General features: G+C 38.8%; 1 protein-coding gene across 4 annotated transcripts in view; it reads left to right on the top strand.

Moving 5' to 3' along the window:
• AUTS2 (activator of transcription and developmental regulator AUTS2) overlaps positions 1–16,543 on the top strand; it is a 142,183-nt gene extending 125,640 nt beyond the window's left edge. For all 4 annotated transcript variants that reach the window (XM_069757425.1, XM_069757428.1, XM_069757426.1 and 1 more), the window contains 6 exons: positions 3,195–3,345; positions 5,374–5,451; positions 5,931–6,014; positions 11,975–12,010; positions 12,127–12,340; positions 13,408–16,543. In XM_069757425.1, coding sequence (XP_069613526.1) covers positions 3,195–3,345; positions 5,374–5,451; positions 5,931–6,014; positions 11,975–12,010; positions 12,127–12,340; positions 13,408–14,641 — 1,797 coding nt within the window. In that variant the 3' untranslated portion in view covers positions 14,642–16,543. The remainder of the gene's footprint in view (positions 1–3,194; positions 3,346–5,373; positions 5,452–5,930; positions 6,015–11,974; positions 12,011–12,126; positions 12,341–13,407) is intronic.
• The last annotated feature ends 1,423 nt before the right edge of the window (positions 16,544–17,966 follow it).

Raw genomic sequence — 17,966 nt, 5'->3', positions numbered from 1 at the left:
GCTGCAATCATGCTGCCACGCTCCGTTTCTTGCTGCCCGAGGTTTGTACAGTATGAATCAGGTGACAGGTTCTCTTTAAATTCATTACAAACATGATTTTAAACCATAATTGACCTGATGATTTTTTTTTGCTCATCTGTTTGGCCATCATGCTTTTTATATGTTGCTAGGTTTAGAGATTATTTTTGTAAGTTTGATTTAGCCTACAATATTTCATAAGTACCTGCACAGAGTTTTCTCAACTCTCCATCAGGGGCAGATATCAGAGGAAAGAAGGATCAGGCAAAATTTTAACAAGAGATCACAAGTTTGTAGAGATGAGTGAATCAGGAGAAGTGTCTGTTGGCTGAACGTGTATTTGATTAACCCTTTTACGACACCCGCCGTACATGTACGACACAAATCGGAAGCATGTATAAGGAGCGGGCTCACACAGCGAGCCTGCCCCATTCAAGACAGGTGATGGCTGTATATTACAGTTAGCACCTGCTACTAACATTCGCGGGTGGAGCAGTGCCCTGCCTGCCATTGTTACCCTGTTAATTGCTGCTGTCAAACGGACTGTCGCATCTTCAAGTCCCCTTAGGGAGTTAACAATAACAGTGAAAAGTAAAAAAATGCTTTAAAAATATGAAAGAACTAAAAAAAAAGCTAAATGTTTTATTGTTTATTTCAGAAAAGTCCAATCTATCAAAATATAAAAGCAATTAATAACCTGATCGTTAAACACCATAAACGAATAAAATGAAGGAACGCCAAAATTATGTTTTTTTTTGTCTTCATAATTCCACAAAAATGGCTGTAGGGATCAAAAAGTCACATCTATCCCATAATAGTATTAATAGAAACGTACTCATGCACTGCAAAAAATAAGCCATCACACAGCTCTATCGTCCAAAATATAAAAATATTATGGGTCTCGGAAAATGGTGACTCAATCCCAAAAATCTTTTCTTGCAAACTTCTGATTTTTTTTACAATACTAAACTAATTAAAAAACTGGATTTTTTGGGTATCGCCGTAATCTTATTGATGAAGGCAATTTTATTGCCAGGTCATTTTTAACACAAAATGTATACCAGAAAAACAATTCCCAAAAGAAATGTCTGAATTGTGTTTTTTTTTCACAATTTCACCGAATTTTGATATATTTTTCTCATTTTCCAGTACATTGGTAGAATTAGTGGTGTTATTTAAAAGTACAACTTGTCCCATGAAAAACAAGCTCTCACATGTGGACAGAAAAATAAATGAGTTATGACTCTGGGAAGAAGGGGAGGAAAAACTGGAAATTAGGTGTTTACGTTGTAAGGACACTCTAAGTCAGAAAAAGACATTATATAGCACATATATACAATAAGCATAAATGTAGGGGTTGTCAATTACTTAATGGGTCCAGGGTGCTAAATAAATGTAAAAATATCTATTCTCACCTCCTGGACAGTGCCTCTCCCCTGATCTCAGCCTTGTGTCCCCCTACAGTCTCCTCAGATATACTATTTTACATGACTACTGCAGCCAATCACTAGCAGCTAATGTGCATTCCCCACCATTACATCTGAGTGGAAAAACAATGTTTTTTCCACCTAAATGTAATTGCGAAGATTGCAGATTATCGGGAAGTGGTGATTGACAACAATGGTTAAGTGACATTGATTTATTAGGAGACTGGTGGGAAAACAAGGCTTGGTGAGGTGAAGCAGCGCCAGTCCGAGAGGTAAGTATAGACTTTTTTTTACTTATGCAGCACCCTAGAGCCAGTAAGGCCTCATTCACATGTGCATTTTTAAACATTGCGTGAAAAAATTGTACCGGTGTCATCTGTGTTTGGTTAGTGTGTCCGTTTTTACCATCAGTGTGTAATCAGTGTATGATCTGTGTTTCCATTTTTACCATCGGTGTGTCATCAGTGTTTGGTCAGTGTGTCCGTTTTTACCATCAGGGTGTCATCAGTGTTTGGTCAGTGAGTCCATTTTTACCATCAGTGTGTCATCAGTGTTTGGTCAGTGTGTCTGTTTTTACCATCAGGGTGTCATCAGTGTACGGTCTGTGTGTCCATTTTTACCATCAGTGTGTCATCGGTGTTTGGTCAGTGTGTCCATTTTTACCATCAGTGTGTCATCAGTGTTTGGTCAGTGTGTCTGTTTTTACCATCAGGGTGTCATCAGTGTACGGTCTGTGTGTCCATTTTTACCATCAGTGTGTCATCAGTGTTTGGTCAGTGTGTCCGTTTTTACCATCAGTGTGTCATCAGTGTACGGTCTGTGTGTCCGTTTTTACCATCAGGGTGTCATCAGTGTACGGTCTGTGTGTCCATTTTTACCATCAGTGTGTCATCGGTGTTTTTCATGGTTGGATAAATAAATGACGAAGCTTCTCCTATACTAAATACAGATAGCACACTAATGCTATCTGTGTGCTGTACGTGTTTTTCACTGACTCATGGACCTTTATTAGCGCTTTTCGTCTGTGATACTGGAGAAAAATGGACATGTCTCTTTGTGTTTTGCACAGTCATACGGTCCATAAAGAACACAGCAGTTTAGATTACAATGTGTATATGATCTATTTGGGGAAAAAACGGACACAACACGTACATGCAACATGGACGTCTGATTGAATATTTACATTGGCTTTGAAAAGACAACTACTGTATATCACATTATATATTATATGTTTGTGAACATTTCACAACGGAGTCACTGGTTTAGATTTCAAAGACTTTAGAGGTCAGCGAGCTTTAGATGGCTAAATATGCAATTTTTATTAATTACACATTTAATTTCCCTGTCCTCTAAATGAAAACTGCTCTTAATGAATGGGTAATGATTTCTATAATCATTTGTGCCATTTTGTAAGAATTAACAGCTAATATTATAATCATCCAAGAGCATTGTCCAGTGTAGGACATAGACTTTATTCTAGTTTCAGTGCAGAAGATCAGTTTTTGTAAGAATGTATTTCGTAATTTTACCTAAACGTCAAGTCACTCCCATTTATTCAGACTAAGCTGTGTCTGTCACTTCTGATAACATCAGATTTAAAAAAAAAAAGTGTAATTTCAATTATAGCACATACAAAGATCATTTTTGCAATTTCAAGGTGTGAATGTGGCATTTTGTATGGTCTTTGAAGCCTCCTTTCTTATCTGCCCACGGGGGAAATCTCAATTCCAGTCATGCTTTTCATTTCAGAAACAGATGCAGACAGATCCACACAAGCTTGATTTTGGCCTGAAGCCTGAGTTTTTGAGCCGGCCACCAGGTCCGAGCCTCTTTGGAGCAATCCATCACCATCCGCACCCTCATGACTTGGCCCGCCCTTCAACTCTATTCTCTGCTGCTGGTGGGTATTCACCACATTCACTATGTAGTTATTTGTAGGAAACTACCATTTATCATGAACCATTAAACATTTACTTTTCAGCATGTGATGTTACACATTAATATAGGAAAGAATGTGCATCTATTTTCCTAGTTATTGGTAAGGGACACAGAAGTGATCATAAACCACATAAACTACCCAAGCTCGTCTTTAGTTTTGCAACTCATTTGCCCTGTTTTGTGTTTATTTCAATATACTAGTTTGTTCAGGAGAACTATGAAAGATGAATTACCATTTTTTACATTTTGGCATGAGTATTATTCAAGAGGAGCAGCAGTATTTGTCGAATTCCAGCCATTAGTTTCCTAATGTCTAGAGTGTCTAGACTAAGAATGTTCTCAATTTATACCATGTCATCTTTTCAATCCTGACATATATTTATGACTTAGTAGAAAACCCAGATGGAAATTACATCAGACATCCACTTATAGTTGTGGGATCATGTTTTATCTGTAATGGGATTGCCAAACTTAAAAGTCACTGGAACTTTAAATAGTGCCCAGATTTGTTTTATTTAAATGTTTAATTAAATTATTTTTCATTTTATTGCTTGATTGTGTAACAGCTGTCATGTAACCTCTTCTCACTTATCTTCCGGTTATGGTACCCATAGATTTTGTGTGAGAGTTTTACTTACCATATCTACAGCACAATATATAATTAAGTACGGTAGATTGAAAATAATGGTTTCAAGATGGAGGAATATAGTAGTCTTTCAACATTTAGCAGATTGTAGTGTAAATGATTCTGAAAAGATTATATGTTTATACTTGCTAATTACCATATTTTCTGGTGTATACTGGGCGTATAAGACGACCCCCAACTTTTCCATATAAAATATGGAGTTTGGGATATACCGCCATATAAGACGGGGGTCATCTTATACGCCCAGTCATCTTATACGGCGTGTGCGGTGCGTATGGTTCCCAGGGTCTGGAGGAGAGGAAACTCTCCTTCAGGCCCTGGGATCCATATTCATGGAAATAATAAAGAATAAAAATAAAAAATATGGATATACTCACCCCTCCGACGAACCCTGGCTGTCACCGCTGCAAGCGTCTGCCTCTGTTCCCAAGAATGCAGTGAGTGTAGGACCTGCGATGATGTCGTGGTCACCTGACCGCTCACGTGACCGCGACGTCATCGAAGCTCCTTCACTCACTGCATTCTTAGGAACGGAGGCAGACGCTTGCACCGCTGAGAGCCAGGGTCCGTCGGAGGGGTGAGTATATCCATATTTTTTATTTTTATTCTTTATTTTTTACATGAATATGGATCCCAGGGCCTGAAGGAGAGTCTCCTCTCCTTCAGACCCTGGGAACCATCCAGGATCGCTCCCTGCAGCCGTACCCGGCGTATAAGACGACCCCCGACTTTTGGGACGATTTTTAGGGGTTAAAAAGTCGTCTTATACGCCGGAAAATACGGTATATGATATTGATATACCAATTATGCGCATATGATTCGCAGCATCAGAGCCGTCTTTATCCATGGTTACTTAAAGTGGTTATTCGGGACTTTTATTTTTTCCCTATGGGGCTAAGAACCTGCTAACTACCTGCTTGCTCTGCTCCAAGATGACCTCTTCCATCTCAGAGTGGTCATGCTTTGCTATTGCCAGTAATTCTCCTGCTTCTTGTGACACCAAATCGACAGAGATGTTCCTTCTTTTCCGCTCTGCTCTGTCGACAGGGCATCACTGCCAATGTCATGTTCCCTGCTACCCAACTGTGGGGAGCTAGCTGACAATCAGCATGATGTCGGTAGTGACACCCCCTTGACAGAGCAGAGCTGAAGAGAAAAAGCTGCTTTGTCAACGTAAAGTCAAAGAAGCAGCCTGAACCAGGAGAGATTGTCGCATGGCAGCATAAACAGGTAATTAGTAGCTACCTACTCATACGTTCTTAACCCTATAGGAATAAAAAAGTCCCGGATAACCCTTTTAATTTATACAATTTTTGATATTTGTTTTTTTTTGTCCTTTTGTAGGCGGTGCACACCCTGCAGGGGCTCATTTTGGTCCTCCCCCTCATCACAGCAATTTTCTCAATCCATCTGCTCATCTTGGTATGCATTATTTTTTTTCTAATATACAAATTGTTCCTTTAAGATGTACATTTATTAAAAGTGTTGTCTCACCAGAGTTATTCATTTATTTGGATATGCCATAAATGTCCAACAGATATGGGTAACATCTTTGGTACCTCCAGAACGGGATCGCTCAAGCTGATGACCAATCATCTTTGAGAAAAGCGGTGGTAGTGCATGTGCCAACTTTATCCATTCATTACTATATGAATACATATAGAAACTCCCTGGTAGCCACATACAAACTGACACGGGGGATCAGAGGATCCTGTTCTGGAGGTAGGTGTGGATCCCAGAGTTGGTACCATCATCCTATTAATATGCCATAAATGTGTCTTGTGAGGCAACACCTTTAAAAGTTTTTGCTGATATCTTCTTTTATTAGATTTTATTATCTCATATCCACATGATTTGTCTTTCTCATGTAGCTAAATTAATTATAACTTATGTTGTTTTAGAACCTTTTAATCGGCCTTCAACATTCAGTGGTCTTGGTTCTGTTGGTGGAAATGCCTTTGGTGGCCTTGGCAATCCTTCAGTCAGTAAGTATGATATTTTATTCCATCTGTAGTTAGGAAGATTTCGTAGTTGTGATGGCGTCATGGGGTCCTTGCCTTTTCTTTTATAAGAAGGGGAAGTTTTGCGTAATCACAAAGTGAATTTTCTTATATGTTGTAAAATATCCTTGTGTAATATTGAGCTTGTCTGATTGATTATCTCACCATAACCAAAAATGGTGGCCATGCCTGTGATCATATAAGAACAAAAGCGCTGAGTATCTCACCATAACCAAAAATGGTGGCCATGCCTGTGATCATATAAGAAAAACAAACAGCTCGTTCCAATTCTCGTGAATGTACCCATCAACATTGACAAATTCTGTTTCTGGAAAATAGCAAACCTTTATTTATTTATTTTTAATTCCTTTAAATTTCTATTGAACGGGTTTTCTTTTTCTGATGGAAATCAATAATTCATTAAAAGTGAAAGAAAGCATCGTTCTAATTGTCTCTCATTTTCAAAAGTGCACGAAATGTAATGGCTTTCAGGCAACCTGTGATGGATTGTCACAGCGTCACATAGCAGGGAGCTTCCACTTCCTCCCAGTTTGTCAGCAAAAGACTATCAATATGTCTGAAGGGGCTACCTGAAAGCCTTCAAACTTTCTGTGACCATGGCTACTATCAGGCAATTCATGCAGTTTTGCAAACAACAGTCAATTAGTAAGTTGCTTATTTCCATTGGATAAAAACACTAATTTTTATCATGCTGTTTCATATTCTAAATTACATAATATAAGTAGATGAGTGCATTTATAATTGAGAAATCCATTGTGGCAGATTTACTAATACTCTTAGTTATTGCCATCCAATGGCAATCTTTTGGCAAGCAGTGTAGCTTGTAGGATAGTAATAGTGTATAATAGACAAATTGTTAGGATTCGGCTTTCTTCTATGAAAATTTGGAGAAGCAGATGAGAATCTAGTTGGCATTTGACCACAAGTGTGCAAATTACATACCTGCAGTTACATGACAACTGCTAGGAGAACTGAATCATTACAGTGGGTACATTCCACACTCAGTATTCTCTAAGCTTGCATTATTTGCTAAAAGTTTGTCTTTGAGTAGTAAATGTTTTTAAATCAAGTTTCAGTTGAAGTAAATACACCAAATTTATTACAGTGGCTCATGCTAAATGATACATTTGGTCCATATTCAGAGACTGTTGTCTAATTTTATAGCACCTCTTGGTTAACTTCCTCTTACCATGTTTCTTTTTGTATGAGGCGCAAAAAGTACCCAAAATGTATTAAATGTGGCACATTTAATGCAATGTGGCAGAATTCTGTCTCAGTTTGAGTTATACAGTGGATACGGAAAGTATTTAGACCCCTTTAAATTTTTCACTCTTTGTTTCATTGAAACTATTTGGTAAATTTAAAAAATGTTCATTTTTTTCTCATTAATGTACACTCTGCACCCCATCTTGACTGAAAAAAAAGCAGAAATGCAGAAACTTTTGCAAATTTATTAAAAAAGAAAAACTGAAATATCACGTGGTCATAAGTATTCAGACCCTTTGCTCAGTATTGAGTAGAAGCACCCTTTTGAGCTAGTACAGCCATGAGTTTTCTTGGGAATGATGCAACAAGTTTTTCACACCTGGATTTGGGATCCTCTGCCATTCTTCCTTGCCGATCCTCTCCAGTTCTGTCAGGTTGGATGGTGAACGTTGGTGGACAGCCATATTCAGGTCTCTCCAGAGATGCTCAATTGGGTTTAGGTCAAGGCTCTGGCTGGGCCAGTCAAGAATTGCTACAGAGTTGTTTTGAAGCCGCTCCTTTGATATTTTAGCTTCGGCCAAGTCTGAAGTCCAGAGCACTCTGAAAGAGGTTTTCATCCAGGATATCTGTGTACTGGGCCAGATTCATGTTTCCTTCAATAACAGTCGTCCTGTCCCTGCAGCTGAAAAACTCTCCCATAGCATGATGTTGCCACCACCATGTTTCACTGTTGGGATTGTATTGGGCAGGTGATGAGCAGTGCCTGGTTTTCTCTACACATACCCCTTAGAATTATCACCAAGAAGGTCTATCTTCATCTCATCAGACCAGAGAATCGTATTTCTGGTCTGGGAGCCCGTCTTGTGTTTCTTAGCAAACTCTATGCGGGCTTTCATATGTCTTGCAATGAGGAGAGGCCTCCATCGGGCCACTCTGCCATAAAGGCCCGACTGGTGGAGGGCTGCAGTGATAGTTGACTTTGTGGAACTTTCTCCCATCTCCCTACTGCATCTCTGGAGCTCAGCCACAGTGATCTTGGGGTTCTTTTTTACCTCTCTCACCAAGCCTCTTCTCCCACGATTGGCTGGACGGCCAGGTCTAGGAAGTTTTCCAAACTTCTTCCATTTAAGGATTATTGAGGCCAGTGTACTCTTAGGAACCTTGAGCACTGCAGAAATTGTTTTGTAACCTTGGCCAGATCTGTGCCTTGCCACAATTCTGTCTCTGAGCTCCTTGGTCAGCTACTTTGACCTCATGATTCTCATTTGGTTTGACATGCACTGTGAGCTGTGAGGTCTTATATTGACAGGTGTGTGCCGTTCCAAATCAAGTCCTATCAGTTTAATTAAACACCGATGGCCTCCAATGAAGGAGTAGAACCATCTCAAGGAGGATCACAAGGAAATGGACAGCATGTGACTTAAATATGAGTGTCTGAGCAAAGGGTCTGAATACTTATGCCCATGTGATATTTCAGTTTTTCTTGTTTATTAAATTTGCAAACATATCTACTCTACATTTCTGTTTTTTTCAGTCTAGATGGAGTGCAGAGTGTACAATAATGTGAAAAAATGAACTTTTTTAAATTTCCCAAATGGCTGCAATGAAACAAAGAGTAAAAAATTTAAAGGGGTCTGAATATTTTCCATACCCACTGTACTTCTTTCTAAATAGTAAACCTGCTCCTTGGATTTTTTTTTAACAACTATATTATTGAAAATGTTCTTTTATGTTGGGTAGGTTGTTAGCCTTCAGATTTATTGTACTTTCTGTGACATTCTATGTGCTGCAACATTTAATATGCATATAAAAGATATTTTAAGTGAATTGTACTTTCAAAAAACTTTATATATATCAATAATACGTATGAACATATGAAACATTAAATTATTTTACCATAGAATTCAGCTTAACTTTTCATTATCAGAAACTTCTTTCCTTCCCTCCTGCTTCCCAAACTTGTCATCCACACTAAGAAAGCAGCTCTCATGACAAGACATAAGGTACCGTCACACTGGACGATATCGCTAGCGATCCGTGACGTTGCAGCGTCCTGGCTAGCGATATCGTCCAGTGTGACAGGCAGCAGCGTTCAGGCCCCTGCTGTGATATCGCTGGTTGGGGCAGAAAGGCCAGGACTTTATTTCGTCGCTGGCTCTCCCGCAGACATTGCTGAATCGGCGTGTGTGACGCCGATTCAGCGATGTCTTCGCTGGTAACCAGGGTAAACAGCGGGTTACTAAGCGCAGGGCCGCGCTTAGTAACCCGATGTTTACCCTGGTTACCATCGTTAAAGTAAAAAAAACAACCACTACATACTTACCTACCGCTGTCTGTCCCCGGCGCTGTGCTTCTCTGCTCTGGCTGTGAGCGCTGGGCAGCCGGAAAGCAGAGCGGTGACGTCACCGCTCTGCTTTCCGGCCGCTGTGCTCACACAGGGCAGAGAAGCACAGCGCCGGAGGACAGACAGCGGTAGGTAAGTATGTAGTGGTTGTTTTTTTTACTTTAACGATGGTAACCAGGGTAAACATCGGGTTACTAAGCGCGGCCCTGCGCTTAGTAACCCGATGTTTACCCTGGTTACCGGCATCGTTAGTCGCTGGAGAGCTGTCTGTGTGACAGCTCTCCAGCGACCAAACAGCGACGCTGCAGCGATCCGGATCGTTGTCGGTATCGCTGCAGCGTCGCTTAGTGTGACGGTACCTATACTGCCAGCACTGTGGAGGGTCAGATTACACAGCCTTTTATTCTCTATGTATAAGGGAGAGGGTAAAGATGAGGAGTAGATTGAGGAAACAGACAGCTAGAGACACTGAAATATTTTGTCTTTTACCTCACCACAGAGCTGGATACACATCTACACTGATCAGTAGTGCTATATAATTTTCTCCATTATGCTGCTTCTCTTTGAGGGCAAACTTAGGAAGAAAGAGCAGGAATCCACCTCTCTGTGTATGGGAGACATCCTAGCTCCATCAGTTCAGGGTCAATTCAATCAGAGTCAGATCCTGCACAGGAATAAACTGTTGCAAATGTAGGATGCAAGCTATATAATGACCAAAAAGTTAGCGGAAGACAGTGAAATATTTTGTTATGCCTTCTAAAGAGTCGTTCACCTCACTGCTGGAATCACATCTACACTGATTAGTGCTCCTGTATAATTTCCTACATAATGCTACTTTTTTCTGAGGGCAAACGTAGAAAAGAAGAACAGGAATCCATATCTCTATGTATGGAAGATATACAGTTATATGAAAAAGTTTGGGCACTCCTATTAATCTTAAGCTTAATGTTTTATAAAAATTGTTTTTTTTTTGCAACAGCTATTTCAGTTTCATATATCTAATAACTGTTGGACACAATAATGTTTCTGCCTTGAAATGAGGTTTATTGTACTAACAGAAAATGTGCAATCTGCATTCAAACAAAATTTGACTGGTGCATAAGTATGGGCACCCCACCAGAAAAGTGACATTAATATTTAGTAGATCCTCCTTTTGCAAAAATAACAGCCTCTAGTCGCTTCCTGTAGCTTTTAATGAGTTCCTGGATCCTGGATGAAGGTATTTTTGACCATTCCTCCTTACAAAATAGTTCCAGTTCAGTTAAGTTTCATGGTCGCCCAGCATGGACAGCCCTCTTCAAATGATCCCACAGATGTTCAATGATATTCAGGTCTGGGGACTGGGATGGCCATTCCAGAACAGTGTAGTTGTTCCTCTGCATGAATGCCTGAGTACATTTGGAGCTGTGTTTTGGATCATTGTCTTGCTGAAAGATCCATCCCCTGCGTAACTTCAACTTTGTCACTGATTCATGAACATTATTGTCAAGAATGAGGTTAGAAAACAAAAAAAAGTGCTTTAGTAAGTCAGTAAAAAGTAGGTAGGAGTATTTAAAACAAGAAAATGATAAGGGTGCCCATACTTATGCACCTGTCAAATTTTGTTTGAATGCAGATTGCACATTTTCTGTTAGTACAATAAACCTCATTTCAAGGCAGAAACATTACTGTGTCCAACAGTTATTAGATATATGAAACTGAAATAGCTGTTGCAAAAAAAACCTATTTTTATAAAACATTAAGCTTAAGATTAATAGGGGTGCCCAAACTTTTTCATATAACAGTTCATTTTCAATTCAGAGACAGAGCCTGCACAGGGGAAAAACTGGTGAAAATTGCCAAAGCTATTATACTTTACGTACAGAAAGGAATAGTATATTCTGAAAAGTTACTTGAAAGTACAATTGATTTTTAGCTATAATCAGAAAACTTTGTAAAAAGCAGAGCAAAGCTTTGTATTGTTAGGAAAATATTTAACAAGATGTCACAAAAGTCACCAAACCAAACATTACCACCAAACCAAACTTTACCAGAAAGTGAGAGTCTTTCACCAAAAATTGTGTCTACTTTTAAAAATTACAACCTTTTTTTATATACTTGGTACATTACATATTTTGGTAGACATTCAAATCTTTGTACATATAACAAATTAGGGTAATAAAAAGTTGATGGAAACTTTTCTTTGTTTGGTTGCCATTATTCTTTGTTTTTGCCATGTGACCTGATAAATGGTTCAAATTCTGTTCGCATAAAATTCCATTAAATATTTTCCCAAAGTTTAATGAGTATTGCTTTCAGTTGTTAAGTGCATATATGTTTATATGGGAACAAAATGTAGGAAAGCTGTCATTTTTCTTTGTCTTTTTTTCCTAAGAAACAACCAGACCCTTCAACCACCCCCTCATTATGGGTTAGTACCACTATAACATTTACACTTTCTGCTGCATTTCAAATATTTTGTTGGGGGTTTTGTAATTTTTTGAGTCCATACAAACACATTAATGCTGTTATTGTGTCTTTTTATAGCCTCCAACTCAATGTTTAGCCATAAGGAAGGGCCAAATATGCAGAGCTTCAACAATCCTCATGAACCATGGAACCGACTTCATCGGACACCACCATCTTTCCCAACTCCTCCACCTTGGCTAAAACCAGGTGAACCAGAACGCAGCTCTTCTGCTTCAACTCATGACAGAGATTCTGAGAAAAGAGAATCATCATCCAAGGATGATAAAGAAAGGTTTGTTATTCAGTATACCTATAGCATTCACATAGTAAAATAATGTTCAAATGGTATACTGTAATATTCCTCTATATTATGCGGTTTGTTTTATCTTGTTAAGAAGTATTTTAGCATTAGGATAATTTAATTACATTTTTAGATGTTTATTAAATGTAAAAGTTAAAGATGTTGTCACAGCTGAACAACATCCTGTTGTTTACAGTATATTTACTCATTAAACTATTTCTATATTAATTAAATGGAATCTGTTTCCAGGTTTTTGATATTTAATTTCAAAACAGCATAATATAGGGGCAAATACACTGATTCCATGGATATGTCACTTATTAGTCTGCGTGCTGTAGTTTCAATACAGTCCAGGTTTTATCAGCTGAGGATTATCACTGAAGGACTAGGTTTAACGCGCAAGCCAGTCCGGCTTATTTGTGTAACCCCGCCCCACCTTTAATTGGCATATTGCTGGCAGTGTACACAGGAAGCTGCCAATCAGAATGTAGGTGGGGTTGTACACAGCTCAGCATACTGACCACTGCTAGATCTACGACAGAGAAAACAGGCATCTTATCCAAACAATCCTGTAAGTTATACATCACTAGAATCAGGCTCTTTACCCCTACATCGTGCTGCTCTCAGATTTCATAGCAAAAACCTACTGACAAATCCCATTTAAATAGTTCCTGATACCCTCTACTGTAAATAATATTGCTGTAGTTATAGACAGAACCTCAGAATGTGCATTATTTTGGCTTTGCACATGTAATTAATTGATAAATGTCTGTACACTATACATAGCTTGTTGATTTTTTATTTAAATTCTGATTAAAACCTAAGTTTTAATATTGCTTTGTTATCAGGGAAATTTCTTAGCCTTCGGGCAGCTAATGATCAAACTGGACAACCACTTCTCAGGACAATGCTGATTCAATCAATTATTCATACAAATATATTTAATGTATTCCCAATAACATTCCAAATTTGACTGCAACCACAGACACAATAATGTTATCTATATTTAAAATGTCTTTTTCTTATGACAATTACATTAGATTTATTTTATTTTTTAGGGAAAGTCTGGAAAAAAGGCATTCTAGTCATCCTTCACCAGCACCTGTTAGCCAAGTAAATTCATTGGGACATAATCGCAGTTTATCTGAGCAAAGTCGAAGTCACTTAAATAATGAGGTACGAGATAAAGAAAAGCCTAAAGAAAGAGAAAGGGAGCACTCCGACTCATGGAAAGAAAATAACATGGAAGAGCACAAAGCAAAGGAGAACCATATTTCAGAGAAAGAGAATATTGTACATGAAAGTAGAGCTGTGGAGGAAGCTAAACAATTATCAAGGGTGCCTTCGCCTTATGTCAGGGCACCAGTAATGGAAAGCACTAGACCCAGTAGCACTTCTAATCGAGAAAATGAAAGAAAAAGTGAGACTTATGATGCTCAAAAGAAAAGTAATGATGTTAAAGTTAAAGAAGAAAGAAAGGAAGACCATGATGTTTTGGTTTCTGAAGTACCTACCGTCCATAGATCCTCTGAACAAGCTCCTCCAATATCTGCTTCAAGTGTTCATCCAAGTCATTTAGCATCCATGCCAATGGCTGTAGGTGTAACAGGAATGCATCCAATGAACAGTATTGGTGGACTAGACAGGACTCGGATGATGACCCCTTTTATGGGTATAAGCCCTATTCCAGGAGGTGAACGTTTTCCTTATCCATCATTTCACTGGGATCCCATGCGAGATCCATTGAGAGATCCATACAGAGGACTAGATATTCATAGGCGGGATCCTCTTGGACGGGATTTTTTGTTGCGAAATGATCCACTTCACCGTCTTACCACACCAAGGTTATATGAATCAGACAGGTCATTCAGAGACAGAGAACCCCATGACTACAACCATCACCACCATCACCATCTTTCTGCAGACCCACGCCGGGACCACGAAAGAGCAAGTCAGTTGGAAGAAAGAGAAAGGTTACATATGCTTCGAGAGGAATATGAACATGCCCGCTTACATGCTGTGCATCCAGCTGCATTGGATGGTCATCTGCCTCATCCAAGCTTAATCACACCAGGACTTCCCAGCATGCATTATCCCAGGGTCAGTCCTACAGCAGGACATCAAAATGGACTTCTTAATAAGACTCCCCCAACAGCAGCACTAAGTGCCCCACCTCCACTTATTTCTACATTGGGAGGACGGCCAGGCTCTCCCAGGAGGACTACTCCATTGACAGCAGAGATAAGAGATAGGCCTCCTTCTCACACATTAAAGGATATTGAGGCACGATAAGTACATTTAAAAAAAGCTGATGGACAAATGGCCTGATTAGATTTAAATCAGTGCAAGACATACAATCTTTGTACAAATGTAAAAACTCTAAGAGCAATGATTTTCACTTTTTGTATAAGATCTGTTGCAAATTTCCATATCTTTTGGCCAATTCAAATGTTTGTCTTTAATTGATTTATTTTACTAATGTAAAGCATTTGGTTGGAACTGAAGGAGGTAATTCATTACATCCATATGGGCTGTATCAGACTTATGATATTGAAAGAACATGTAAATATTTATGTAAAAAAAAACAACTTGCTTCATTGGGTATTGGTTCATATATGCAAAAGGATAGGATGAAAGCTTTACTGTGTACAAATGTAAATAGACATAACATAATACAATAATACTTCTTAAACTGTGCAGTTTACAATGTTACTATTTAAAACACAGTCTGTTCATACTGTGCTGTGTACATTATTAGAGACAACTAAACCCCCTCAACTATGCAATTATTGTGGAGGCTTTCACTATAAAGCCATGATCACAACGGAACATTTGCCACACTTACACAACTAAAGTCATATTGTCCCTGAGAAGCTTTTGTTACAGCATCTTTTGCTTTTTTTTCCAGTCATCTCCCTTTATTTTGAATATCCAGTAACATCATTCTGATAATTTAGACAAACAAATATATTTCTCAAGTATAAGGCTCACATAATGCATAGAAAACTATGTCAAGGCAAAGGTAACAATGGTTGCTTTCAATTACTAGACCTGTCACAGGGGCGGACATACTGTTAGTGCAACCTGTGCAAACGCACATGGGCCCACTTCGACATCCAAAGCAGGTGGAATTGTGCACTATGATTAGCTATTGGACTGCACAATGGCCATCTTCTGACTGTGTCTACCCCTAACCTGTCATCTTGTTTCCACCTGTTATGCTTACCCAGCAAAACTGGCTAAGAGTCCTTTTATTCGGGCAGATAAATTGCCACTAAAGAGCACCAATCAACAATATTGCAAGACGATCAGCGCTTGTCTACTTTACTTGATACAAAAATTAGGTTTATTGTTCAAACCATTGTTCATGTGAACAGTCATATTCATTCCTCCACCCCTCTCTTACAATTCCTATTACAAGTGACAGACAAATGACTGTTTATACAAGGGGATTTACAACAAAAGAGTATATTATCATTCGATCGTTGAGACGTTTAGACCGGGCAGTGATTTCGGGTGAGCTTTCGAGCAATTGTCACCTCTTGTGAAGTCCCTTAAGTCCTTGGCCAATCTGATCCATGAAATATTTACATTTACCCAAGACCTTTGTAGAATAAGTTCAGTTTCTGATCAAGCCTAGATATTGTTAACATTTCCTTGATTGGAGAGGATATGACTTTACCTGAAGAAATACCATAAACATTTGGTTTACTGGGTTGTAAATTATATGTATTAAATAATCATAGTTCATTGGTCTTCTAGTGTATTAAAGTGATCTTAAGTTGTTATCTTGTTTTGGCAAAAGCAAAACGATGAATAAAATTCCCAACAGTTGTTTCTAATAAGCAGAGATCTATTTTAGTAGTCAACTGAAGGTTTAGTTGTGAGCTTCAGATTTTGTGAACTCCAGATGTTGTGCAGTGTTTTTTAAGGAGCAAACTCTCCCAGAAGAATATGTACACTGGAACAGTAGTGGTAGCTTTCAGTATTGTAAAGAGATTGTTATATACAAACCTTTTGCTGTTTATCTTGTATGTAAGAAATTCCTTTTTAGTACATATGTAAAGAGGAAAAAAATGAACTGAAAAGGAAAAACAAGCATAAAATGAAGCGACTCAATCTTCAGCATGTTCCTCATCAGCGAAGACTTGTGTTATGTAAATTGTGCCATGTTATTAAAAAATGTGAACAAAACTTTCAGGTCCTTATTTGTGTGCATTTGCCAATTATTTCTTACAGAGGGGATAGTTCATGTGCACCAAAACGTCTTTTAGGGGCCCCTCCCCGCAAGAGAAATAATTCAGATTCAGAAATTCTAAGCAAATTAGCCTTTTTTATTAATGAAGAATTAGCCTGCCAAACTTCACTAAACCACTGCAATTAATTTACAAAAAATTCAACTCCAAGGATGAAGACAAAGTCAGATTTTTTTTAAGGGTGTTATTCCAATTTCAGAAACCCAATTAAATGCTCTTTGAAAGCAAATTAAAAAGTCACATGATCCCTATTAGACTGCAATAATATCTATTCTGAACATTGATTTCAATGAGCTCCCTCCTTGTAGTTTACTGCACACAGTGGTTTTCAAAATTCTTTGATGCTGGTAAAACTATAGTGCAAATTTGCATCTTAATGTGTTAGTAAATGATCTTTGGACCATTCAGTTGTTATTTGACAGCATTTATTAGATTTACCTCAAATAGGTATTCCCATCTCAAGAACATTTGAGGAATGCAAACCTTCTTCTGAGACCCATCCCTATCTTATAAACAGGGGCATGTTTCATCGAAACCAACAAAATGAGCTATAACGTAAGTCGGTAAACATGCAATGTGTAAGATTACATTCACACTGTGGCCATTTCACAGACAAAAGCCAAGAAAAAACAAAATGAGCATATATCTTATAATAAGTAAATAGCAATAGTACATGTAAGTAATATAGAGTACTTGATTAACACTATTTTGATAAAAATATGTAAAAGCCATCCCGCTGTGACAAGATATACACAGTAGGGATGGTCCTATCCTGTCTTTAGTATTAAAACCTTACCTTGTGGCAGCCAACCTCAATGTGAATAAGGGCTCACACATCTATGGACTTTGTGTGAGCGCTTGGCTCCTGCCATGATATTTTGTCCAGGGCTGAGGATTTAATGAAGTTAGTGCTTTGCAAAGTTCTGTCAATTATCATAAGGGGAGGTGTGTTAGGTGTCGAGTTCCTGCCGCTGCACAGGGGGAATCTCGAACCATGTCCGCTGCGGTCTCCCATTCACCTCCAGCCACAGTGGAACCTGCTCAGCAGAGACGTCGGTCCCAGCGTCTCGCTCAAGCTGATACTGTGCGAATGGTTACTGCTGCTTTTCCAGGCTCTGCCTTTGTAGCCAGCACTGATCAGCAGCAAGCAGGCCTTTCTGGGACTAAGTCCTGCTTTTTCCATACTGAGCATGCCCACGGGATGACCTCCCATTGGAGGTCAGGGTCACATGCTCAGGTCCTGTTGCGGCTCCTATTGGACCATCAGGAAGTTCCTGGTGCGCTACTGCTATAAAAGGTTTACATGGCCACTCGGCCATGCGCTAGTGTAAACTTACTTGTGTGTGTGTAGATGAATGCCT

This window comes from Ranitomeya imitator, chromosome 3 (assembly GCF_032444005.1).
Source record: "Ranitomeya imitator isolate aRanImi1 chromosome 3, aRanImi1.pri, whole genome shotgun sequence".
NCBI lineage: Eukaryota > Metazoa > Chordata > Amphibia > Anura > Dendrobatidae > Ranitomeya > Ranitomeya imitator.
This window is presented reverse-complemented; position numbering and strand designations above follow the sequence as displayed.